Raw genomic sequence first — 27545 nt, 5'->3', positions numbered from 1 at the left:
TGGATAATGCTGCGACTTTTTCTTTGCCCGCCTTTTTTTTTGCTGTCTCCCTACTCGAAGGACTTGCTGTGGGGTTTCGTGGCAAAAATCGGGTTGGTCGTTTCGGAAGTTTTGCTTGCTGGTTGGAATTTTGGAAGCAGAAAGAAGGAAAAAAACAACACACGAACGGAACAGCGCAGGATAGGAAACCCCGTTCGGTGATCCTTGAAGACTTTCGACTTCGTGTGCGGTTAAATAAACGATTGGCAGGAGCATATTTTATAGCCTCTTCTATAGCCACCTCGACGAGGGGAAGGAAACGACGAGAAGTGACGGGCGGGTGTGGTTTCGGTTTCCACATAAGTTTTTGAGGAGAAGTTTTTCCTCGTCCTGATTTTGATGCTTTGCGCTTCGGGGCGAACCGTGTTACGCTGTCTTGGGCTAGAATATTGTCAAAGTTTCGGTTTTTGATGTTGAAATATGTAAAAGGTCGGATTAATGCGAATAATAAATGTAACAGGAACATTATCGCAACTATCCTGAACCGTTGGATCTGTTCAAACAGTCATATTTTATACGAATGAATGAATATGAAATATGTTGTAAGAAAATTAGCATTATATAAACCTATTCTTTATCTTCCTTTGTTCCTAACATCTTTTTCGCTCTCTCAAAATACAAACGAATCCGTCAAAATCTGTGCATGTTTGCAATAAAATTCGCTTCCCCTCGTATCTGTAAACTTTGCTTCCACTTTCCATCGACGTTGACGACTGCCGCCGTTTGTTGGATGCGATTGGAATAATTTTGCATAATCAAGGAGTAGCGCAGCGATAGAGCGAGATTTGCAAAACTCGACCACACATACACATACACATACACATCCACATAATAGAAGTACAGTGCGTTCGCGCTTACCAGCCAACTGAATCAGAATCACCTCCCGCCGGTCCAGATTGGCAAGTGGAGAATTAATTGACGAAGTTCGCAACAAACGGCGAGAAGACCGAGTTCTTAAAACTTGAAAAACATCTTGAAGCCTTTACAGTGAGCATCACAAACACAGCACACACAGACACTCTCTCACGCACACACATAGATAAAGAGCAGACTGTGCGTTAGAGACGTGGAAGCTCGAACGTTTGACGGTGGTGGGGTGTGCTGCTGGGGGCAGTGCGATTTCGGCTTTCGGGGTGCTGAGAGCACCGTTGGTGATAGAACAAACACATGCCAGAGAGCTCAGCTCTTGAAACCGTGGCCCAAAACCCATGGCCGCCCTGATAAATGGCGCTACGGTGGCTTCTTTCTTGGCCACTCGTGTCTTCGTTCGATTCCGTCTTTCTCGTCAGCAACTCGCAACTTGTAAATCGTTCTGCTGCTCAAGGTTGAGCCGCGCTCGGCGTCTGTGAATTTCGGCCGGGGGTTCGATTTAGCAAACTTTTTCAACGGTGTCCACGCAGTCGCCGCTCAAGGTTGCAAACTGGCAGATTGGCGGCGACCGCGGCGGCGGCAATGCGGTTGCGTATGATGGTTAGCAGCAAATTTATGATACGGCACACGAAAGCAACACAAGCAAACCATCATCACACCATCATCAACCTCATTCTCGCACGATGGTGATGCATGCATGCGCGAGCAAACATGGGAATCGTTCGTTCTTCGTTCTCTACTGCCGGGGCAGCGTCTGGTCCGGTCTGGTGAACCGCATTATTTAGCGTCTTCTTGTTTTCATTACTCTTCTCCTGCTTGTGGTTTCGGTTGGCTGGGAGAGGGTTGTTGAATTTCTTTTTAACGCTTCCAGACAGTTATCATCATACCATTATTCAAACGATATGCGGCCTTGTTTTGAACGAGCAGGGTGCACAACCAAGGCGACGAAACACTGGCGTCCGAAGTTTTGCACCTATTTTGTTAGATTAAACATGTTCCCGGGAGATACTATCGCTTACCGTTAAGAAAGTGGAAAGAACATTTTAAATGTTTGAAGCTGTTATATCTGTGCAAAATAATAAAAATGTTATGAGAAAACTTTTTCCCTTAAAAGCATGCCCGTGATGAACTAACACCATACGGAATCCTTCGAAAATACAGAACAACTCTTCTTCGCTTTAAACTACAACCCCGTTGACCCGTCCCTTGCACCTCACATAACCAAACCATGGCCCCATTTCTTCCGCATCATTCACATTTTTTCTGCCTTCAGGCGTAGCCCACGTTCACTCAGTGGGTTCGAAACCGCTCGTCTAGCCGTCTGTTGCTATCTAATTTATGCCAACGATAGCAATAGACGAAGCAACCGTTTCACCGTGATCATGCGGAACCGTCCCAGACGAAGCGACTGATTTTGTTTCATGGTGGTGCGAGGCAGAAAAAAAAATCCCTTAAAACATTATTCATGCCGTTCGACACCGGCCGTTCGTAATCAATTAGCACACATGTTGCCTACCGCTGACCTAATGCTGCGGTCCTTTAAGGTTGCATTGTACACGTTGCCCACTGCGCAGGTTGAATCGCGACGCTTAGGGTCACGTAGTGCGGAATGCGACTACGAGACACGCGGATCATAGAGCGAAGCGTGATCGTTTTGTTTTCTATCGCTTTTGCCTCATTCATCTCGTCGTTGGAGCTTACCTAAAGGAGAAAAGAGAACAAGAAGAATGACAAGAGTTAGAAAAATCCGGGCCAGTGGGTAGCAGCAGCAGCATAATCACAACATAAGTGAGTTGAATTGGAAAATGAACGAGCTGATAGAACCGACGGTGGGGTTCCGTGTAACGGTAATTGGTTACGTTAATTGATTATGTTAATTTAGAGCACTGTAACACACCCATTTAAGGCATTTATTAGGCATTTGAATGTTTGTCATAAGGGTCTCGCAGCCGATAAAATATCTTTATTTTATTCCATCCCAAAGAGCAATACTTTGACAAAGTTCTCAAGTCACAAAACAGTGCAGATAAATAAACCTTTTCAAATAGATTAATAACGATTATTGTTATGGTTTGTGAGTAATTAACAAAAGTGAAATGCGTTGAACTCAACAAATACCCTTTTTATTGAATTGCACATGAACATTTATTAAGATGTCACACACTCATTTCCTACACAACGCTTAGGGAGGAAACGAAAGAACATTAGCACGCACACTTCTAACGTAAGACTCACCCAAGGCACCACCGAATCATTCCCTAAACTGGAAGGCTAATCCTTTCATTGTTTGACTTCGCCAGTGTAGCGGAAGTAACAATAATAACGAAATTACTGCTCTTACGATAAGAGTTCATTTGGACGGATCACAGTTCAGCCGCTCGAATGGGTTGCGGTTGACGTTTCTTCCGACTGAATGTTGAATGCGGGATATCATGCTGTTATTTTCTGCTTGATCCTCCCGGGGAAGGAGGGTAAGCATTGTATAAAGCACCCTTGCCTACAGTATGGGACATTTGGAAAACCGTATGCCATTACCGTCATCGGCCCTCGCCGTACGCCGCGTGCAGTCAGCGCAAGAAGGCAAGAAGGAGCCCTTTGGTCGCTTATTCACTCTCAATTTGTTCCCAAAGTCGTACACCGATTTCCGGCCGTCCGGCCAACCCGACTCGGTGAGTTCCTTTCCCGGTTGCTCTAAATATGTATGTGTGTGTGTGTTTTAGTTTGTTTGCTTTAACGCATTTTACCATCGCTAGTGCTAGCGACAGACGTGTATTAAACCTACAACGTACCACTCGTACCCTCGTACAGATCTCGTAGCATAACCATTTGGTGATCCGATGGGTACTCAAGATATCCGAAGGCGAACGAGCGAGCTTGGGCTGGAAGCGTACCCAAACCAACCGGAACAAAGATACTCCTCCTGGTGGTCGTAACGGGAATGGCTATGCACACATGCATACATACATCAGTCACGGATGTCCTTATGCAGTCCATTCTGGGTTAAGGCAATGAAACTTGAGCACATCGCCACATACTCGATCCGCCCGTAAAGGTGCATGCTCGAAGCATACACGAATAGGATCAGTTCGCTGCTTCGACGGCTTGTTATAGCCCGGGTGGTCTTCCTGTTTCATTCGTATTATCCTAACAGTCTCCTTCTCTGTATGGCAACGGATAACTTTTAATTCGTCTGCAATGGTTAGTCTTTCCCATGGTCGTCGTATTTGGAAATAAAATAATGGTTTGATTCGGGTTGTTTGCCGTTTCCGAGATTTATGTCAAATTGAAATAACATAAAATATAGAATAAACCATTCTGTACAGTAGGATGTCAGATACTGAGAGGATAGATATGGGAAATGAAGACACTTTTTGCTTTATTGTCCCGAGCTAAACATAGAATGGAATGTGTACAATAATCCACAATTTCCAGCAATCCCAAGGATACATTCAATTCTATAAATGTGATGCTCAACAGTGCAATTCAAACACCTCCACTAGGATAACGAAGCTATCTCTCTCACACTCTCTCTCTATCTTAAAATAGAACATTTCATTGTGCCTCGGGGCGATGTTTGTACGGCATCAGGAAAACACTCTTATAAAAGATAGCAGAGTATGTGGCGTGCCTTTGGCAAAGCATCATCCGGAACCAGTAAGGATAATTTGGCTGGCATGAGACCGGAGCCAAAGCGAAGCTGAATGTAATAAACAATATCATACTCAACGTATTGCAATACCTCTCGTTCCTCCTTTCTACGCGAGCGACATAAATTGGTTTGTGTAAAGGGCTCCGGAACGAGGAACTAGACGAGCAATAAGGTTAGTTCATGGGGTGAGGAGTCGCTATTTTCTTCTTTCCAATTGCCAAGAATACCGTGGTGGAGGGACCCTGCGGAACGGTCGAGCGAAAACTATCAGCAACAGCAGCTGCGCCAAACTCTTTTCCACCAGTCCCAAATGCTTCGGGGTTCCGTGGCCGAGAATCAGTCCATAATTAATCGACTTGGTATTTCGTCGCCTATCGTACCCTATTGCCTGCCGTGTCTCCGCACACATTATAACGGACGCCCCAATTATAACAGCTTCCCCGTAAGGGGCTAAGCCGTATTTGAACGAGCTTGGGCAGAAGGATGCTCACTGTTGATCAATATGAAATATCGCACTCGCTTCGGATATGGTTTTTGAATAGAGGGGCAGATTTGTACGAGGGAAGTCGAGCATATAAAGGACGTCATAAAAGATTCTCTTTATGTGAATGCAAACGGACAACAAGAACACTGCCAACTGCTGCGCCACGGAGAAAAGGGAATCTGTAAGCGGGGGTGAGAGCTGCGAGGGAAAAGGAAATAAAAAGATCACACATAACAGGTCCGGTACGGTCGGTCGGAAAAGGAATCGAATTTATCTCTCCTATATCCAACCCCAACGCCCCGGAAGTGGACTCCGATTTCCACCCTAAGGGGTTGTGCTGCGCAGGAGAACGTATCCCTTTCAATTCAGTTCTAGGTTTGTGCGAACCACTGCTGGCAGTCGAAAAAGCAAAGAAAAAGGGCGCTTGTTTCATTTCCTTACTTTCAAACGACGATGGAATGGATGCCAAACGCCCTTTCGGTAAAAAAGGATGCTTGTTGGCTGCGCAATATGTCCTGTTCACACATTACCAACGTAGTAGCATCGTTGGCCGGAAAGTAAAGCAAGACCGAAATTTAGCAAACATGAAAGTGCAGGAAACGGTTAATGAAGCAGGATTTAAGGATATAATGGGAGCAGTATTTTAATTTCGTGTAAGATCTTTAGGGCCTGACTGGCAGATAGAGAACCATTGGAGTGGGGACAGCAAATATAGTGTACATTAGACAGAAAATGAAACAAATTATCACACTTTTGATTGGACATTACATGATGATTAACACTTAAGAGGATGCTTTTGTATACAATATAATGAGTGTCCTTTTAAGGGATAAAAGCATACGAATTTATCTTGGAAGTGGAAAACATTATGATCGGATCAAATCAATGTTTCTGGTTTGATGTTACTTGTTTTATATATTCTGACACTGAGAACTACCTGGTAAGCTTAAGTTGAAAGCCTCCATAAGGGTAAATTCTACACGAGTTTCTGTGGTATTGCTACAAATCTCAAGACATACCAACATCATCAAACATGAAAGATACTTCAACTCTAACCAAGCAACATAAAAAAAATCAATCCCGACAGTTTGATCCAGCATCAGGATGGCAGGAAGCAAAAGCAGAGAACGGCCCACCATCAACGAACTCCGCACATCTCACTCCCAATCAACAGAAACAATGATCCCAAGAGTCGGAAAAACGTTCCACGGTGGAAGGTGTTTAACGGGACGAAATGGGGACGAAAATAAAACCGATACCCTTTGTCGGATGAGACCAACCAACCGTGTTGGGAGTGATGCTGTGTTTTTCCAATCTTATATCCCTATATTCCACCGTTTGCGAAGCTATTTGTTCTTCGTCAAATGCGTAACGAATAGGGATACAAGTTTGGGTCCCCTGCTCCGCCACGTTTGCCAAGGAAGATGCTCGGTTGTAATGGTATTGATTTTTCGTTCGGGTGGATCCAGCGGAGGCGAGGGTAATGGATGATAACCGAAATTCCAACGTGAAAGAGCTGGAAAATTGCTACCTTTACTTGCACGTTCAAAATGATCAAGGCGTTGAAGATACCAGGTTAGGCATGTACGACACTTCTGGGTTTGTATGACGTTAGATGGGGTGCTGACAGTAGACAAATAAAGGTTCTTCTTTCATTGAGGGAAAATTATAATGCTATTCTAAAATCGATTTTTACAAAATTCCTTATATCAGGGGGTTCTTAAACACACTTCTTTGTCGCTTATGTATTATGAATCGGGAGATGGCTCCTTCGGGACGTCCTGATGAAGATGACAAACATTGATGGGAACAAACCTTACTGCTTCTAGCATTGCTTGAAGCTTATGTTGCGTGAGTTGTATCTAGCGTTCAGCAAGTACTTTAAATTAAGCATTCGTTGCTTGATTGGCAAGAATTCTTCGTTGTCAGAAAGAGAGAACAGAAAATTATATTTAGAATGAGATGGAGCGGCACTCGACCGAAACTCCTGCGAAGTTGTAAGATGCGCGTCGGAAACGTTTTCCTAGAGCTATAACCATGTTTGCCACAGTTGATGGCTTTTACTCTGCCATACTTGACAACCCGGCATACCTTCTTGGCGTTCCTGTGCCAAAGCGTTGCAGCATAACAGCGAGGGCGTGTTCAGCGAAATCCCTGGCAAACATAGAAAATTGGAATTTTTCAACACTGTCTAATGGCAGCGGTAAACGACGGATAATGTGGCGCATTTTATTGAACGACGACGGCACGAAACCCACTTCAGGGAGAGGCTGCATGAGATGTAGAAGAGAATCAACGTTGACTTGAAGCTTCACCGTACCAAGGGACTTTGTCTCACACTTTGGTGAGGTAAAGAAGAGAGAATCTGATGATGCGATGATGATTATAGGAAGGAATGAAAATGGATTAGAGTTTGACTTTGAGTACATCAAGCCCATCAATCTTACTTTGGGGGTTTGGATCTACTACACGGCAACAAAAACAAGCGTCTCACACTTTGAACGAATTCGCGATGGGATGATTTCTTTTAAAAGATAATATAAGAAATTTTTTTATTGATTTTCAGTTTGGACAGCTAAACCATATTGCTAGCAGTAGACACAACTTCACCTTTCAAAATTCAAAAACTGAACTATGATGCAAATAACCTGCACCAAACGACCAAGATCAACAGGAAGCAAGGGATTTATGACAGCGCTATCGTCCAGTTCACGAACAAGGAAACAGTGTTTTTGTGGTAAAAATAACCCTTGCACAAATATCGCCAAAGGTAACAAGGCGAAACAAACCCAACCGGTGCCTCAAGGTTGCTGCATAAATGTCTAATTTATACCGCAAACCCCCCGAGCACGATCGCTCGAGAAGATTGAACCTGTTTCAGTGCGGCTTGGATTGATGCATACGCTAATGCAACTGGTCCGCCGACAAGCCCACAACAGCCCACCCCATCAGCTGTCGCCCGAGAAGGAAGCATTAGCGACAAACGAGCGAGTACAACGGGCAGCACACCGCAGATAAACCTCACACTTCACGGTCAATTCTGGGCGTGAAAACCGTTTGCCGTACAGCAGAGTGGTGGCAACTCTCCCGCGAGTGCCTGTTCTAAGTGGCTAAGTGATTTTTAGTACAACAATCGAAGAATGAGAGCTGAGTATTCTCGCTCGTGAGTTCCCATCGAAGGTGGCGAGAGTGGCTTTTGAAGTGGCGCTACGCGCGCGCGTTAGAAAAGAGAGAACCGTGTGTGAGCAAGTAATTGATTTGAGTGACTACGCCGTTCCCACACAAACACACGTGCAGGGCAAGATAGCCATTGCTGTGGCATTTAAGACGATTACCAGCAGCTAACGGTTTGCCCGGGGGACATGGGGACACGGCTTAGCGGGTTGGAATCGGTTTCGATAGTCACCATCGCTGTACGATTAGTGTGGCAAGATAAATGAAAATGACCTTCAATCGTTCCGGGCAGAATGGAACAGAACGGAGAAAGAATACGGAGGAAAGGTGGGAGTGTGGTAGAGTGACTCTTTGTAGTACACCACGGTGGTAGGGAAGGAGGGAGGGGCGCTGGTGGTGGGGTGAAAAGGGATGGCGGAGCGGTGCGAGGTAGGAAACTGTGTGTAATAACCTTTCCCTGCCCGTTTGCACATTCCCCGATCCACGGCAGCCCGAGTGACCTTAGCACGAGCGAGCGGGCGGCTTTTACGCGTGGCTTCCCGTTGTAACGCGAGCACACGCTAAATGGAGTGGACCTCGCCGCGTGTGGAGTTGTTTGCGTTGATTACAGCGCACTTTCGCTCGGTTTGGCGCCCTTTCGCTCAGTGTTCCTCAACGCGCGCGCTTTGCAATTTTGTGACCTCAGTGGCTTAGCACAGTGTTCCGTTATGTGTTAACACGCGGCTTGGTTAGAATAACTTTTGCCGGATATTATATGTTTAATATTCACCTAAAGGTTTCGTTCCTTACAACGATTTTACATAAATTAGCTATCGGTGATCGCTGGAAAAAGGTCAATTATGAGGGTCATTATGATATCATTAACAGGCCAAAGATTATTCAGAATATCACTTATAAAATCAGCAATGCACTTTATAAAATACTTGTACTGATAATTATAATACAGTTGAGAGCATTTAATACACATATTCACAATGCTTCCACATAGATACTGTTTGCCTTTCATCGCTTACAATATGACAAGCTAACTAAACCATCCGACGCAACAAAGCCATATTCATACTGATGCTTGTAGACCCCCACCCGTATACAACTCTCCGAACCTTTGATCTCCAACGAAAATGATGAAAGTATCCGCGTATCGGCGGTGATGGTATTTAGGTTTCTGAGTTTTCCTTTCCATGATTTCACGCTTCCACCGCTTGTATTGCTTTCACTAGTGTGTGCACTAGTGTGAATTGGATCGGGCCAGCCACGGTATACACACCCCTAACCAGCCTTCGCTAATAATGGCGTCGATTTGTTTTTCCACCTCACACGATCAAGCCAATGTGACCCTGTTTGTAAGGTTGAATGTTTTGGATAGTGTGGCCTCGTTTAGGACCCGATACGTCCACATAGAGCGAGTGGTGTTTTTTTTTGCCTCTGTTCGACTGGCTTAGCAGGGTACAGTTTTTGTACATTATACAGTGCACTCTGGCAGCTTTGTAGCAAGCGTACGCATACATTTCCCACAAACAAATAAGCAATAAACAATCGTACGACGATGGTGAAGGTGGTGTAAGGCAAGTGTGGTGGTTGATTTTTCTTTATAAATCCAACGCTTGGTTAAAAATGTTAAACAAACACACCGTCACCGAAATGGGCACAGTTTAGGAAACGTTGGCGAACTTAACCCGATTATTTTACAGCTAGGCAGGGCCTAATTCGAAGCAAATGAGATGCATGACATGGAAATACATTTTGTTGATTTGTTATAGAACATTATTAATTTTTTTTTTAATTCAAATTGACATATTTTTCATTTAATGCCAAATTGACCATAAAGTCGATATTGACAATTTTCCCAAATATATTTCAATTCTAGTGCACAATCCAATGCGTATATCTTCCAACTAAAGCAATGATGACGATCATGATATTTACATTAGGTAGAGTGATTATATTTGTATTAGAAATTTGCATACATAAATAAATGCAAAAATTTGCTGATTAGCAATTAGAACAGTATTTAGCTTCTCTCTTTCTGTAACTGTAGCTATCTTCCTCCAATGCAAAAAAAATATATCACGGATGACATTTGCCACAACGTGCCACAAAGGCAAAACGTGTGGCATGGCATTGATAAACGCGAAGGGCCATACCACGCCAGGGATGGAAATGGTAGGGTGAGGAGAGGGACGACCGAGTGAATGCACGTGCGCTCATTTTTACGCCCTCCAAACCACGGCAAAGTGGGGTGCTGCTGTTGCACTGGTCGGTTTGAAGGAGCGTGTGAAGATCACAACATTCACGGCAGAGCGCGTGGTACCATGGTTAAGTGGGAGGGACAGAGATGCAGCTTAGCTCGAGGGATGGCAGCAAACAATCGGCAGACTTCACAATCGAGCGCACGAATGTTGTGAATGCGTGTGTGTGTGTGTGGGTGTGTAGTACTAACAACAAACCGGCGCACCGACCGCTGTGTTGGTGTAAGCTCAAGTCACACAACACTTACACAGCTGCTCCGGACGGACAAATGTGAGCTCCAAAGACACCGATGCTCACACGTGCGCGATCTGGCTTAGTGAGACGGCACGACGATGGACAAGCGGGTGGTGAGAGAAAATGGAGAGAGGGGGCGGATAGCCGAGAAAGAGAACGAGATAGAACAAGCAAGAGGGAGAGAGCGAGAATAAAAGAGAGAGAGATACAGCGAGCGAGAGAGGGCTTAGTGAACGCGGTCACGCGCGCGCGCTGCCTTTTTCATTGACACACTTTGACGAGCATTAAAGCGAGCCGCAAACGAAACCAATAAATGTTTGGCATCTGGTAGGGTTTCGTTCGCTGTTTAGTGGAGGGGGAGTGTTGGGTGGATGAATTGAGGGAACCGGGTGACCACGATCGCATTTTGTGAAGGCGAATTATGCTGCGTGGCGTGCGCGCGCGCGTATACCAGCACCGATGCTCGGCCCTCTCACCTTCACACTTTGACTTTCCATCGGTCCGGGGATGGAAGAAGCATTACCGTTCGTTCGTCTGCCATTGATCGATGAAGGTGAGCGTATTGTACACGCTGAATGAGCTATTGGAACAGTTCGTATGAAAGTAAGTTAAATAATAAGAAATGGATACTTTGCTCAACAGACAGTTCTTCATGTTTTGCTGCAGAATTTATCAATTACAATTTTTCATTTATTTTATTTGAAAAAAAAGGGGATATACCAGTACACACCACGCTCAGAAAATGATTAATAACGTGTTACAACTCACTATAGCGAGCGTTACATCTCACCCTCTGGTTGGCCGTGAGGCGTGAGGATGGGTGAAAACCGGCCCACCCTCACCGAGAGCCTATAGTGAGAACGATCACGGTGAAATATGGTCGCGAGCGTTCATTTACGAAATCGAATGAATGAACCGGACCCGCCGGCGGTTCGATACGGTGTGTGTAATGAGATCGTCACACGCATTGGTGAACTGGGTCGTGAGGCAAGACGTGGTGTGCGAACACGGCGTTAAGCAGCGCTGCAATTGCAACCAGTTACTGGTGTGTTGGGGTGCGGGTGGTGCACAGCCCCACATTGCATTATTGGGGTTAATATTTATAAATTTATGTCGACAGCTTCACGTTCTCAAGATTCGGTTCAGTTTCAGCGCCTCTCGCGCCGCACGGTTGATCTAGTTCAGCTGTAGGTGAACGTTTCGCACGTCTGTTTGCGTGTTGCTGTGTGTGTCTGTGCGCTTTACTGCGTTTCCTGCTCGTTACGATGCATTTTTACATTCCTGTGCAGGGGAGATGCTCGAAGAAGGCATGTAAATAAGATATCGTTAGATTTAATAGATTCATCGATTTGTAGATCACATTAAAGTCTTTTGTTAATGCAATTTTACAAATTACATCATTTCAGAATAGCTCAAAGCCTCAAAGTTTTTCAAGTTTATTGTTAGATAACTCGCCCGACGAATACGAGTGAACATTTTGGAAGGACTGAAAAGAAAGTTACATAAAAATTTAAAACATAGCGAAGACTCTGTATTAAGTAAAGCATGCAAACATCGCAACACAGTAACGCTATCGGCAACAATGATGATCATCGGTTGCTTGTTCACGCAACCACACTACGCAAGGAAGACGGTTTACACCGAGGCCGTTGCGTGCGTGTGTTGGTGAGGAGGGAAGGGTCACACTTTGGAAGGCCCCAATTTAATCCCACCGCCATTGGGACGGCATTCGGACGGGGATGAGCTAAGCCCAGCTCGGTGGTCGCTTCTTCATTCGTTTCACCAAAAATTGACGCAAAATAGGAGCGTCCCCTCGCACGCCTGTGTGTGTGTGTTGAGGCCATCCGCTAAAGCCACGATTGTGTACCGAGAGTGAGAGTGTGCGTGTGTTCGGTTCCACGCCAAAAAGGAGGTCGACTGGCGGAACACAGTGGCGGGCCACTCGTCGTACTCGAACTCCAACGCCGTTTGGTGATGGAGCAATGCGCTCACCAGCACGCAGCAGCGCACAGCAGCGCAGCTTGTCGGCAGCTGCAATCGTGACACAGAAACAAAAAAAAAGTAAAGCCAACCCCAAAGCCAGCTGGTGTGGTGGTTCGAGGCAAACCTACAGCCCCGGGTCGATTGTCTGCAACCGAAGCCACTTGTCACATTCGATCCCGTTGACACACTGTGCTCCTCCCCCTCCCATCCTCTGCTGTGTTGATTCATTTTGAAGAAAGCCCTATTAAAACGATGGCACACACACACACACACAGCCTGTGTCTGGCTGGGTGACGGGACCATCTCCGCAATGGAGGATGCCACATTAAACGGTGGAAAGCATTTTCACTCGCCTTTCGCTGCGGCCTCTTATCGAAGGAGATCCGGCCGAGTCTAAAGGAGGTCACCCGCGCTGGGCGATGGTGTGTTGTGAAAGTTCACGTCTGCCAAACGGAGCCAGCAAACGGAGCGGGGCCAGAGACTTTCGGAAAGCGGACCGCGTCGTGCCACCAGCCAGATCAGCCCGGTTCGGGCTTGATCTGATAGTGAACGAAAAATGGAGCAAAAATAACACTTTTACACACCGAAGAAGCTGAAATTGAAACCTTACCAGTAGGGCGTAGTGAATGTTGAATTGTTTTAAACAGACTTTCTAGCTGCTGCTGCAGTATTTTAGCAAACGTTAGGTCATTCTGACAGCGCCACATCAAAGTGAGTGTAAAACAGTGGGTCAACCTTACTGGCAGAGCAAATGTTTACGCGCTCGTGTCGCAATACAACCTTTACTTTGTGGTAGGCAAGCGCCTCTATGACATTGCATCGTTCGAATGCGCTCTTAGCGCTTTTGCATTCCTTCGGCGAGTCATCGTTGTATATACACGAACAGCAAACAGCTGTTCATCCTCGTTTATATTTGATCATGCAGTAGTGATTGGATTGGTTACCAACCGGGGGCCATAAACGTAAGGTACAAAGAGGTATTCTTATCTGTCTTTTTTTGCAATACATGTACTTTTCAGTGTCAGTATGGTAGAAAAAAAGTAGGACAAATCCAACGGTGGCTTTAAAACATTTCCTTTATGTGAACAACTTATTATAGGCAAAAATCCTTTTCTAATGCATCTCAAATTGAGCACAACAAACAACATGCAAAAGAAACCATCAAATAGTACAACAAATCCCTCTGTTTACGTGAAAATGTGTGCGCAAAGTGATTCATGTCACAACACAAGCAGTTAGTAGGAAATTAAACAAGCCCATGCCTGGACCCATTTTGATGATCATTTTGATAGCATGCCATGAAGCGATGCGATGATGCTCACTCTGAACCACCCCAGCGTAGCCCACTCCCCCATTTTACGGCATCCTTTGTGGGAGTCCCAGCTTGGGCGAAAGATTTATTAACCACACACGACTGAATGCACTTCAACCTGGACAGCATCTTCGAACGGGAACTCCTACACAAGACGTACCATGGAACCCAGACCCGGTGTTGGGGGGGGGGGGGAGGGGGGGGGTTGAAAGCTTATGCCAGCCATCGAGATGACATAAAGATCTTCTCTCGGTTATTCGGTGGGCAGGAGAACTGTTTGTGCCAGCAAGTGCAAACAAGCACCTCAGCAAAGGGATGGGGCGTCATTCTTATCAGTTAGCATCGCAACGCCAACGGCAAGCTTTGATTTGATCATGCACTGAAAATTACCACGTAGCCAGGAATAACTTGAAAGCATCTGTAATAACTGGCTTGGACCGGAGGGCCGATGTAGCGTCAATGTAACTATTTGCACTGGTACAGCAGCAAAAGCCGAACGGAAGAACTGTTTCTTCATGAGTCTGTGAGCACAAATGCAGGAGCAGGTGGGCAGAGCGGGGTCTAGCGTTACAATTGATAAAGCGATTGTTTAAATTGCTTCAGAGCAAATATGGTTTTAGGTGACAATGTGCGCACAAATGAATACGGCTGTATCCTCCAGATGCAGTTCAGGCTTGCTCGTATAGTTAAGTTATGCTTTAAACAATTGCATCAAGAGCTGACTGAATCAGGAAAGCCTTACGATTGCATTTGATAATTCGGGCACGATCAAATCTACCCAAAAGAAAATGAAAACTGGCGACATTCGGAAACGATTTGCGACAAACGATTCGGCAAAAAAAAAATCAGCTCCTCATGGCCGATAGTGACGAAGCTCATCCGGGCGGTAAGAATCTAACATAATCTGTCAATAAGTTTCAAGGACGATTCTAACGTAAGCAGAATCGTCACTAGTTACCGGGCAGCGAGCGGCCATATTCAGCCGCCTGCCGTCGTTGACATCATGCTTGTCTCTGTCTGTGCGTCGTGGAGTGGTAAGACGATCAGTATTGCGGTTTTTTGGCTATCGTTAAGCCGGTTTCCGTCTCAACCGATTGGGTGGTTGAGATTTATGAGCAGACGATGGGACAAACACGCCAGCACCGAAGCGAAACGTCATTCTATTCCGCTGAGCTGGGAATTGTTTCTGTGCTTCTCAACAAGGAAGTTCTGCTCCGAAGGTCATATCTACACCAAGGCATGACAATGTCACCTGGCACTACACACACGCATCGAACCGTTTGGGCAGTCGTATCACTTAACGGTTGTGTAGGTGTTTCAAACTTTGGTTTGGTATGATGTCCACAAGTTAATTATTATATAAAAATGGTTTGACTTTTTTCTTGCTACACGCATCTCGGTCTGACAAGTTCCTCCGCTGGTAACGAATTATATAAAAGTTGCATAAAGCATAATTTGGTCGCAATTTTATGAAGTAACCAACACGAAAAAAAAACGAACGCTGCGTTAGGTGCGTGTTACAAATTGTAACACCTTTTCGGTTGCATAATTTAACGGCTCTTTCCCACACCCATTCCAAATCGGGGCCAAAAATGATCTTGCACCGGGCCAAATCATGTCACAGCCAAGCGGGCCAAAACAGCCATCGAGTGCGTTAAATAAGTGGACTGAAATGAATGGCACGAGCAATAAAAGATGTTTTTCTTTCTGCTTTGTTTTTGGCACGAGCACCAACCGAAGGCCTCTCAGGGGGACTGTGTTTTTTTTTGTTTTGCTACAGGTAATTTAAATCATGCTGCCTAGCCCTGGTTATGTGAGGACAGTAGGTGCGAAGGATGAGAACAAAATTGTGCTGCCGGTAATTAATTATGCTACCCGCACCGTCCTCACCAGGGCGTCGGACATTGCGCGGAGCGTGTGTAGTGTTGAAGGTGCTGCTACAAGAGGAACCGACAAGTGAAACGAATGTTGAATTAGCAGAGCGCGTACACACGGGCGTGCAGAACATAGTGGAAGTGAAACGTTTGCAGTGAGCAACAAACGAAAAAAAATAATAAAATAAGCAGGCACAAAATAAAAACGGACCGTAGCGGAAGGGGAACTATAAATATTGGCCAACCGCTGCCGCTCCACCATAGCCACCGCCACTAGCAGCGCACACACACACACCGATACGCACACCAACCAGATGGGCCAGTTGACCCCGTGGATAAAGTATGTCACCATCGCCAGAGCAGCGAGAAAATGCTGACGGCGCTCGGGCAAATGTGTTGGGGACGGAGTCAAGTAACGAGGAAATCAGTCCATGGTCAATTGGGCAGCACTAGGCAGCACCTTCGCCCCAGAGAGGCGGCCGAAATGTTGGCCGCCTAAAAAAGAATGGAACGCGTATTTTGAATCTGCTATTGTGTGTGTGTGACGATGTCGAGATACCTTGGTTTTGTCTTTTCCAACGTTCGAGGCCGTTACGATAAAGCCTAGATCGTCTCCGGCGGCAGGTTGTGAGCGTATCACACCGCAATGCTTGATATTCACTATGTCTTTGGGGTGTGTGGCGACGAGGAGGAGGGGGGGTGTGGCTGAAGATGACACTGATAAAAAATGTGTCAATGAAAAAAATAAACTACTACCTAAGCTGAAAATGTACAGTGTATCATATAGCAGTCGTTGACAAACATTCATCACAATAATAGGCGCATGATCCAACATGATTCCTGTAAGAAAAATCGACGCCGCACAACCAAGTCATTTCATGGAATTTGTAGACTTTAATTTTGCATTTAATAAAAAGGCATAAAAACTGCGCATTTTCAATTACGCCACAGTTTTAATCGTTGTGTGATAGCTTCTGTATTTTTTGTTGTTTCTTAAAAAACAGGCTGTACCGAAATGGAAACACACTCAAACAAACAAAAACTTATCACATCGCTTATCGCTCGATTCACTGCAGCGCCCTATTTGTGGAGCCCGTTTTTCGCTCCCCTGCCTATGGATTCATGAATGTAAACATTCACTCTGCACCAATACCACCACCATCACCAGCACCGCTTTCATTCCACTTCCCTCCGTAAGCATTTAAAAGCAGAAATTGCAATGCGGTTAATGAATAATGGAAGCAGACCGTCTCGCCTTCGGTCTACTTGCCGGGAAGGTGGCCGTCAGCTTAGTAGCCGCCGGCACGCCGCGAATGCAAAGAAAGTCGACTGGCCATTGGCGAATCCAATGGAGTGGTGTCTGAATGCTGTTTTGATACGCAATTGAAATGGTTTAATGTTTCAAAGTTTTGCATCCACCGCCTAACGATGGAACCGATCAGATCAAACGTCCTTTTGTGCATATTCTTCCCCCATTCGAGGTTCTAGTCGCAGCGATCACAATGGCAAGGTGTGAGAGAACGTAAAGGATGCAACCCCAATTGCCCCACCGGTCAAAGTACATTCTGGCGTCCCGTGGGAGGTCGTCCGAAGTTGCAGACCTCCTCCCCAGCCTCCTCCTGTGCCCCGTTTTGGCGGTCGTTTCGAGGACGTAGCTCATGCATATGTATTCCTCACCATTTTCATGCCGAAGGATGATGCACCAGTGGAGGATTTCACTCTTCACCGTAGGAGGACGGCACACATCAATATTTTGCATCCGCATTTGAAATGGAAAGTCGATACACATCAATCCGGTACGACGAAACAGAAACGAACAATCGTTACATAGGGAAGCACTTTGGTGGGGCGGTGGATAATGTTTTAGATGACAGATTCAGCATATGCATCGTTGATATGGGCCATAGCCAGTTTGTTTCAGTAGGATATAAACCCTTGACAAATTTGTGATTGTGAAAAAAAATGGTTCAAAAACTTGTTACCCGATAAAAACTTTTCTGTTTTCGATCAAAAATCAAACAACAATGCATACAATGTTTTGGTCGTAAAAGTTCTATTTAAACAGCTTAAGTAATATACTTTCATGGTGATGATACTTTGATGTATAAGGTTGTCTATTCAAATTTGTTACCAAATGGCAAAATTGCAACAAATTGTTGAAAACAAAAATTATGTACACGTTAGATCCATATAACCCACATGCGCAGCCCACCATAAATTATAGCCATAAAAGCCATAATACAATGCAAAAATCAGGATGTAGAATAAATTAGATACTCTTATAGGCACCTTTTTGGAACATGAGTTAAGCTTAGTTAGGTTCTTAAAATTGGATTAAATTGGATTACCAAATGAGCCAGTCCAGTTAAGGTGCCACAGAATCGACTAGTCGATTAATAAAGTTCATATTAGCGAGAGCTTTATCTACCAACGTGCTAAAAGTATCATTTCCCGTGCAAAAGAGTCAAGAAAGTGTTCCAAACTTATCAGAATTCCTGAAAACTCGTATATAACCGTTCGAAGATCAAATCTAATAACAATAATATTCCAACAAACATCAAAGCTCGAGATGAGAATGCGCGAAGGAGAAAAAGCTTCAGCGAGCTTTCGAAACGTTGTGGGCCCCACCACCTGAAGAAACGCTCCAAAGTTGGGCGCAAGTAGCGCAGTCCGGAAACTTACCTGGCTAGAGCCATCCTAACATGAGAGAGCCCACCGAGTGGCAATGCTAAGGTATCCACGGTGAATGATTTTGTTGTACCGGCGGGCCACAAGAAAAATGGGAGGAATGTAGCGCCCGCTTGCGCGCTGGATGGGGGCCAAGGAACGGAGTGGCAAGGGCTCCAGGAAGAAGCAGAACAAAGAGAGGGATCAGTTTACTGTTCCCTCCCCTTTAGCTCCTTTCTATAATCCTGTTGCCAGTTAGCGCAATGGTGAACGCGCTTTAGCCTTGCTCGAATTTTGCCGCCGGAATCGGCACACAAACACACACACGCGCACGCACGCACGCACGCGCACTACACAGGTACTCGCGGTGAGCCTACTACTTTCGCAGCCCTCACGCGGCGTTTGGGGCTCGCGAACACCTTCACTAGCTTTGGTCACGAGCAGGCTCGCACCAAAAGCTCACTCTCATGTAAGCTCGACGGGTAAGCGACCCTGACACGGAACCGCACGCACGCACGCACGATCAGCAGCGATGGGATAGCCTCCTTTTGCTGCGCTTCTTCCTTATCCACTTACACGAATGCAACTATATTTTTCTTCTCTACTTGTTCTACCTGTTTTGTTATTTATTTTACACTTTAGCTGGCTTCACTTCAGCTCGCACAAGTAACAAATCACACGCGAAGAATCACGCGCGCAGATTCGCTTGCTTATGCTTGGTGGGGTTGATGCTTAATTATGTTTGCTGCTTGTTGGGAAGGAGTGAAAGGAAAATAATTTGCATTACTACACACTGCCACTGTTGCGGAGAGATGATGCTGAAGGAGAAGAATGCAACACTCATACGTAAAACGCACACAAACACACATACACAATCCTCATCATCATCACAATTCAAGGCACACACATTCGCGGGGTGGCGAAATGACTGCAGTACACTCTTATTTTGTCACAATTTTGGGGTTATGTTACGATGTGTTGCTTCTCCCTCAATGCATCACAATGCATCCCCCCTTAAATCACACACACACACACATACAAATACAGCAACACGCTTAAAAGTCGCACGCATTTGATGCGCAAACGTTTCACATTTTGTAAGGCGAACACACACATCAACACTCGGTTTGGCTTTCTCTGTTGCTCTTTTGCTTTGGTTCTTTCTCTCTTTCTCTCTGACTCTGTGGCACAACTCTAGTGTTTTCAATTCGCTTTTTTATTATTTTGGGGTGGAGGTGGGCAAGATTTCACTTGCCTGTGCTTCCTCCGACATTGGGCATCTCTCAATCGTTTTGCTCTATCTCGCTTTTGCGCTCATTTTCGACTACTACAACTACTCAGCTTTCCCCCTTTCTCGCTCTTGAGCTGGGGCTCGTGTGACTTGTAACCTATTTGATGTACTCGTTTTTTGTTGTTGTTGTTTTTTTTCATTTTTTCTCTTTCTTCAAAATCCAGCACCGGCTAGCTTCTCACTTTCACATAACATTTTTTGTTTTTGGTCTGCGTTTGCTTGCAGCGCGCGTTACATTTTCCTAGTGTTTTCTCTGGCATAATTATTTTTGAGCATGCGGAGTTTGCAGTTTTTCTTGGGGCGTTTTCACCGCAACACCCCGGCAAGCGCAATGCTTTCTCCACACGGCGCTGTAGAGGAAAGTTTTCCTCGTTTTCTCATGAAATTAGTGACAAGGAAGCCGGTAAGAATGAAGGTAAACGTACGACACTAGTCCAGGATGACTCTAACTAAACAAAAATGACTGAAATGATTTTTTCCTTTTGCCCTTTTGTACACATCAACTTGTATCGAGGCGGATCGAGACACACTTTGCCATTGCATGTCTTGCACAACCTAACGGAGCCAAACACACGTTTTCCTCCATACAGCGCGTGAAATACCAAGCGCCAACTCTTACATACACGGTTTCATGTGGGCCTTCGGTTACTTTCCCTCGAAGTCGCTTGTTGCTCTGTGTGGCCCACACTCTATTGGCATTCGTTGTGCCAATTGTTTACCAACACCATCGCAACCACACATTGCTATTGCTTTTCACCTTGGTCAGATTTCAGTGGCTGCACTCACACCGACACACATTGTAGACGGCTTTCCAATGACGTTCAGTTTAACAGACACGACAATGGGTGATCGGTAGAAGCTCAACCAGAAGGGGATGTTGTATTTAATGATTATGAAAGGATAGGCAAAAACTATTTTAACTTCAATATTATATGTTAACATATTAACATGTGTTCACTCATTAATGTGGTTTGACATTACAATTTACGATTAATTAGAACAGAAAAGGAATAAAGGGAAAGATATGCATCTTCTCACTAGTGTATCTTCGCAGTCTATCTCACACACGCGCTTCACGATCCAACAAAGATTGTGCTTGAAATGGGGTCCAAATTGAACCACAGCTTTTTGGTGCTGGAGCCTTCCTATCGTCACTTAGCTCACTTAGTTGTCACCACCACACTCATCTATCACTGTGCCAGGTGACATTTGCGTCCTGTTCGACTTTCCCGTCAATGCGTTCGTCGAGCGAGTGTGTGCGTGTGCATCGTTTCGTTTCAGTTTCGGCCGCTTATCGCGTGCAACAGCTGCGACGACACAAGGGATGTTTTATGTTCCATTGCACAACCGCCCGCCGCTCCGCTGCTTGCATAACAAACCGAATCGCTCACCGAAAGCCCTCCCCCAGAATTGTTAGGTTAGGAATTCGGAGACACACCACTATGCGGCTCTCTCGGGCTTGCTGTGTAGTTTAGTGGATTGATCGACGCGTACATACGCGCGAGCGCGCGCACTTGACACACTTGCACGCGCATGAGATTGTGAGCGGCGGACACAGCACACATATGCACCTCAAAAGGCAATCCTACAGCGCGGGGCAACAAACACCAGACAATCGGCCCAGAACAGTAAAGGGCATACACTTAGTAAGGCACACACACACACACACACACACGCACACGTTGCTGGTGCAGTAATCATCGGATCGAGTCAAGGTTAGTATATAAAGGCTTGAAGCACGTTCGTTGTGTGGTTCTCGATGCCGGCATGACAATGGTACACCGCTTCAGTGTAGTGCACGTGTAATAGAGCGAGAGAGAAAGAGAGACGGAGAGAGCGAGAGATAGAGCACGACCCCGTTTATTTGCCACTTGATTGCATCGTTTGCGACGATATGTCAGGTGCGGAGAGTGGCTGCACGTGTGCATCTATAAACCTTGGGCTTCGGATCCGTCCGCACTACAGAAGAGAGCAGAAACCTTGAGCGCACACACATACACACTCACACAACACAAACACACTAAGAGCCAGAGCTATCGTTGGGAATTCGTTTTGTGTGTTATCTTTGCCTTATTCCCTTCTTTGAAAAGTGGACATTTTATTGAAGATACGCAATCACATACACTGCAAAGCATACAAGGCATTACCGAACAATGATCGTACACATTCAGGGTTTTGGAGCTTTACAAGCGCCTGCTGACATGCTGCACGCGGCGAACCGGTACGGAAAAGAAGGGAATGCACTCTGCACTATGATCCCGACGCGCACACAAATCGCACAAAACGCACACACTGCTGAAACAAAGCGGGGCTGAGTGCTTGCGTACGTAATCCTTGCCGGTGCAGGATGTGCACGTGTGTGCATCCGAAGCCGCGGGAAACAACGTCGCGATAGCGTCGTCGTGTCACGGCACAACGAAAACGTGACAAAAACACTGTGCCGATCTTTCACGCAGGCAGGCAAACAACAAACGGCAGATAACGAGCACGAATGGACACGGCGAACTGCAGGGCACTGTGTATAGCGCGCGGGCACTCTATAGTGGACAGTGGCACACACCTCTTTACCGTACATGCAGCGAACGTCGACTAAAGAAGGGGAGGAACGTCGACTCTAGTGCGCCATCGTTACCATCGCCTAGCCAGGCAGTCGAACGGGCCCGCGCCAGCACACACAGCCACAGCTGTGGGGCACACCGATACACACACACACAATCGTCAGCACGACTCTCCATTTTGCTCGCACGTCTTTCTACCTCGCTCTCGCCTGCTAACAAACGCGCGCGGCCCCAACGGGGCAGCGAGAAGCGATGGCCACCTTGCCTGCTCACTCGCTCTCACCTTCAGCGTTCGATCTCGGCTTAAAAAGTTGACCGACATTACTCATGGTGAGAGCTAGAGAGAGAACGAAAAACGAAAACGAGAGAATTAAGTGACAGCATGCGTCATTTAAAGGCAAAGCGAAACAAGAAAAAAGCACGCTACCACTACCACCGCCGCAACCCAACACAACCGAGAGTCTATGGAGAGAGAAATGTGCTCCAAATCCAATCCTTTCCTTTTGCATTTCACTGGTGGAGGAATCTCGTTGTGGGCCGTATTTTTTTTGTTCATTGTCGCTTTTTATCCATCCCCTTCACACACTGGGGCACGAGCAAAATGTGTTCCGTGGTGGTGGTGGTGGTGGGTGATGGGCCCGATCGATCGATATGATCGTATAATTATTGTTTTTCACTTCTACTCACGGGGGTAAACATGGGAAAACGCAGCATCGCGGAGAGTCTCCTGCTTGCAATCGAAGCCAACAACCCCCTCTAATCACCCCCTCCAAAAGGAAAGCGCTCGGTGGAAAGTTGAACTATTTCCAACGCGAGGCTTTCCGCACCTATCTCAGAGCCGGGTGCGACCCAACAGCAGCATCCTTTTCAGCTCGAGTTCGAGAGTGCTCAAGGTTAGCAGGGAACTAGATCAAGCATTGCAAGCATTGCAGCTGAATTTCAAATCGGAAACACACCCTTTTGCTCGCAATCTACTTTTCACTTCCATTCTTCTCTCACTTTCTATTCATCGAGTGCACCAAATGGATGCACTTTTGCATCTGTGGAAACGTGTCTATTGATAACAACTGCTATGTGTTAAGTATGTTGCAGGTAAAACATGATAACAATGATGAAGAAAATGGATTTTTAGGATAAACATAAAGAGTAGCCAAATAATAGCTGTTAAAATGCGTATCAAAAAAGTGTTGTAAGACAGGATTTGAGTAAAAATATTTTATGAAATTGCAAATAACTCTTTCAAGCTAACTTTTCTATTGGTTTGAATCATTGTTAGCATTTGTGCACTTATCAAACCCATACCACACTTTACACAGGTTCCAAATCTTGGTCAACCACTTGCCCGCCCCAGCTCCCCCATCCCCCTCTTCCCACATGTATGTTTTGTTTATTTTCCACTGCTTTCAACAAGAAACCACACGGAAAAAAGGCATCGGACAGGGCCGGCCTCTCGGCAAGGGAGAATAATGGGTCGCGGCTGATATACGGTGACTTCACTTTCGAAAAAGTGGCAGGCAGTGGCGTGCGCGCCAACCAGCACCGTACGGACGCCGTCTATCTCGCGCCACAGTTCACAGACCCAGTTCAGGACTGGGCGCGCGGTCGTCTATCCCCAATCGTCAGAAAAGGTGATGTAGAAACCGGCACGGCGTATAAAATAAGGGCGGCCGAAAGTGAGAGATCGACAGAACATATAGAATCCCGGGCCCGGCGACAGAGATGGAAGGTGTGTGTGTATAGTAAACACAGGCGAGAGATATACGTTTTCATCTCAGAGCGTACGCGTTTTTTTAAAGCAGGACAAAGCGATCCGACCAAAGTGACACGGCGAAATGGATGGCGGGAGTCTGTGACGCGCAGATAGGGCGCGAAGGATAGAGAGAAATCTCTCGGGGCGCGGAAAACAAATCTCGCACGCGAAAACGGGGCAAACGCACGTACGGTAAATGGGGCCTCCTTCGTGCCACTCGCACCGAGCCACTAAGGGAGGGTGGCAGCAAAAGGGTCACAACCGAAACCCACGGGGAAGATCGCTGGCGGGTGTGCAGAGAGGATAGCAACAGGGGGAGAGGAGAAAAATCAACCCATTTCCCTTTTCCTTCGCATGGTGACCTCCTATGCTTCTTTGCGCCGGTCTGCATCGTCGACGAACGTTGGTTGGACACCCTTCGTGCACTTCCGCCGACACGATGCGGAAATGGGAACACATCGTGTGTGTGTGTGTGTGTGTGTGTGTGTGTGTGTGTGTGTGTGTGTGTGTGTGTGTGTGTGGTGTGTGTGTGTGTGTGTGTGTGTGTGTGTGTGTGTGTGTGTGTGTGTGTGTGTGTGTGTGTGTGTGTGTGTGTGTGTGTGGTGTGTGTGTGTGTGTGTGTGTGGTGTGTGTGTGTGTGTGTGTGTGTGTGTGTGTGTGGTGTGTGTGTGTGTGTGTGTGTGTGTGTGTGTGTGTGTGTGTGTGTGTGTGTGTGTTTGTTTTACTCAGATCTGGAAACAAGGCGCGGTGAGTTTGTTGGTGTTTGGTGACTTTATACTTTTGGCTCCGGTGTAAACTCTCACAATCTACCAAATCACCTTTTGTGCAGCGGGTTACAGTTTGCTCATGGTGTCAGTACACCGTTTCTGCTTACTTTGTGACCTGCTAATCAATCAGATGAAAGTAACGAGGGCAATGTACTGACATTTATGCGCATCATTACTATTGCAACCCTCATGGGAGATACTATTGCCCATAATTTTACTCTATGGTAACCAACCTAACCGTGAATGATCTAACATGACTTACACGTTGAAGAATAGAGCATAAGATTAAAATATAATTAATCAGTATACAATTACTACACTTTTTAACGTAAAAGTATTCTACGAAATTCTTTAGACTTAACTAATAAATTGTAATCATGATTGATAATGCCCATTCATACACCTATCAGCTTCTTACGTGAAGTGAGTACTCCATGTGACGGAAAGTGGACTCTACGGCACCCTTTTTAGACAAGGCTCATTTGGAATCTAATTGGAATGTTCAAAACGCCTGTCCAAAAAAATTGCCATAGAGTTCAATTGTTATCACATGAACTTCACATCCAACATGAAATATTCAAAGAAGTGTCCCAAAACCATGAGAACCCATAAAAACCCGTGTTTTGTAAGTCTATAACATAAATATTCGTAACATCGTTCATCATCAGCCATACCCAGTTTTCTCTCTATAGCAGGCGTCATTACATAAGAAGCGCTCAACAAATAAGTTCTATTTCCCGGCTACTAACACCTACGAACTCTGGATTAGCTAAGCCGACGAATTGTTAATATAAAGAAGTACTGAATAAAAAATATTCAAATGATTTAAGCGCAAATAAAAAAATGTTCTATAAAGCTTGTACAATAAAAGTGTATTTTTGTTGTTTGAATTAATACGATAAGAAACTTAAGAAACGAAATTTTGCATGTTGCACGTTTCCATTCCACGAAATATTCTTCCTCACAACTCTACGATAGCTTCCATCGTGCGTCTAACTGAGGAACTGCTGTCCACATTACCATAAGTTTATTCCACCATTTCCTACCGACCGGAAAACGTGGGTTGCACAGTAGCAAGCGTATAAACTCGAAAGTTAAGCTAATGGAAAAAGTCTTTCCACGTAACGCTACCGTCCTGACTATTACAACGAGCAGAGTTCCTATCGTCTGGCACGTGATACTGTCTCGGCATTTGTTGTCTAGACATTTGTGATTTGTGGTAACATGGCGGGAAGAGCTCTTATCGAAGTTTTCTACACCAAAGAGAAGAACATTGGATGTTTTGGAGCATGTACGCTTATATGTGAACTTGAGGCCAAACACTGTAATCTTCACTTGGCTGAATACATTCGTTCGTCTGTACATTTTTATGCGTAAATGTCCTGAACGGAATGAACGCCTATGTCTATCATATGACTCCCTGCATATGAGAACAAAAAGTCAGCGATACAGTTTGCCCGATAATTCCAACGAAACTTCAAACTCAATGCACAAACCTTAAAACCCTCTTTTGCATACATTGGGCTCATAAAGCAATCTTTTATAATAGCTTTACCCTTGCACCCTTTTTGTGCCTTAATCGAATGGGGAATAAAAATCATTCTTCCACTCACATTTCTTTCGCCCACAACATGATTAAGCAGCACCACAACCATTATGCACACCTTCCCATTAAGCGAGAACCTCGCCGCGCTCGTTAGTGACGAAATAATTAATAACGCACGCCACCGACCGCTTAATTGGGCCATCCGTGCCCCAGCACTCTCGCTGTATGCAACACTCCGAGCATGACCTACTACTACTACTACTACTACTACTACTAGTACTACGGCCACCACTACCACCATCACTACGCCCCCGAAAGGCCACCGTCACCGATTGGGGACTTCTTGCCACGCGTTGCCACCACAAGTAGTTCAACATTGGCGTAACATTGGTGCCGGCCAGAGGCGCACAACAAGCCGAGCCGAGTTTTAACAACACAAGTAAAAACACACTGCGCCTACTGTGCGCGTACACTGACGTCGTCGAATGAAGGAGTGCAGACGAAAAAAGAAACAGGCAGCGAGAACTAGGTCCACTACCTTGTTTCCGCCTTGATTGAAGGCTGGGAGGGTACCCAGCCCCAGTCCCGGGGAGCTATATGAAGAGCTTGCGTGTAGCTACGGGTCTTACAACTCTTCCACCCACACAGCGGAGGCGCGCAAAACGCGACAACCTCTTGCATCTTGGGTGCGCGGCAAACCAGAGGCATTGGGTCATGATGAACGCATTATCCCGAGTCTCCGGTTACACGGCTTTGTTGTGGTTTTCACTTGATTCAGGTTATATCCGGCCAGGGTTCTGACGCCCCGGAGGAAGGTTGCAACCAGCCGGGTGGAAAATAGATTATTTTAATACCCATTTTCCACCGCGAATGAAAAGCTTTCTGGAATGAACGCATTGTCACGCGCACGTTTCGCGTCACATCCTGCCCGAGAATGCGTTCTGTACGGAGGTGGTAGCATTGGGGTGAAAGTAGCATGTGTCAGCATAATTATGTTTCCATCGAGGTCGCGCGTGACAAAGGCTTTTTTCTCGTTTGACTGAAAGTGAAAGTGTGTTTATTCTCACGAGGGCACAGTATCAGGAATTGCTAAATTT

At 45.8% G+C, this 27545-nt stretch overlaps 1 protein-coding gene across 1 annotated transcript in view; it reads right to left on the bottom strand.

Annotated features, from left to right (window-relative positions):
- LOC121589628 (protein roadkill) overlaps positions 1 to 22413 on the bottom strand; it is a 71022-nt gene extending 48609 nt beyond the window's left edge. The window contains exons 1-2 of the mRNA XM_041908701.1: positions 21975 to 22413; positions 18552 to 19281 (exon numbers count right to left, since the gene is read on the bottom strand). Of these exons, the coding sequence (XP_041764635.1) occupies positions 18552 to 18565 (14 nt within the window). The 5' untranslated portion in view covers positions 18566 to 19281; positions 21975 to 22413. The remainder of the gene's footprint in view (positions 1 to 18551; positions 19282 to 21974) is intronic.
- Between the last annotated feature and the right edge of the window lie 5132 nt (positions 22414 to 27545).

Source organism: Anopheles merus, chromosome 2R, assembly GCF_017562075.2.
Source record: "Anopheles merus strain MAF chromosome 2R, AmerM5.1, whole genome shotgun sequence".
In the NCBI taxonomy this organism is placed as follows: domain Eukaryota; kingdom Metazoa; phylum Arthropoda; class Insecta; order Diptera; family Culicidae; genus Anopheles; species Anopheles merus.
The sequence above is the reverse complement of the archived record's forward strand: the minus strand, read 5'-3'. Positions and strand labels throughout refer to the sequence as shown.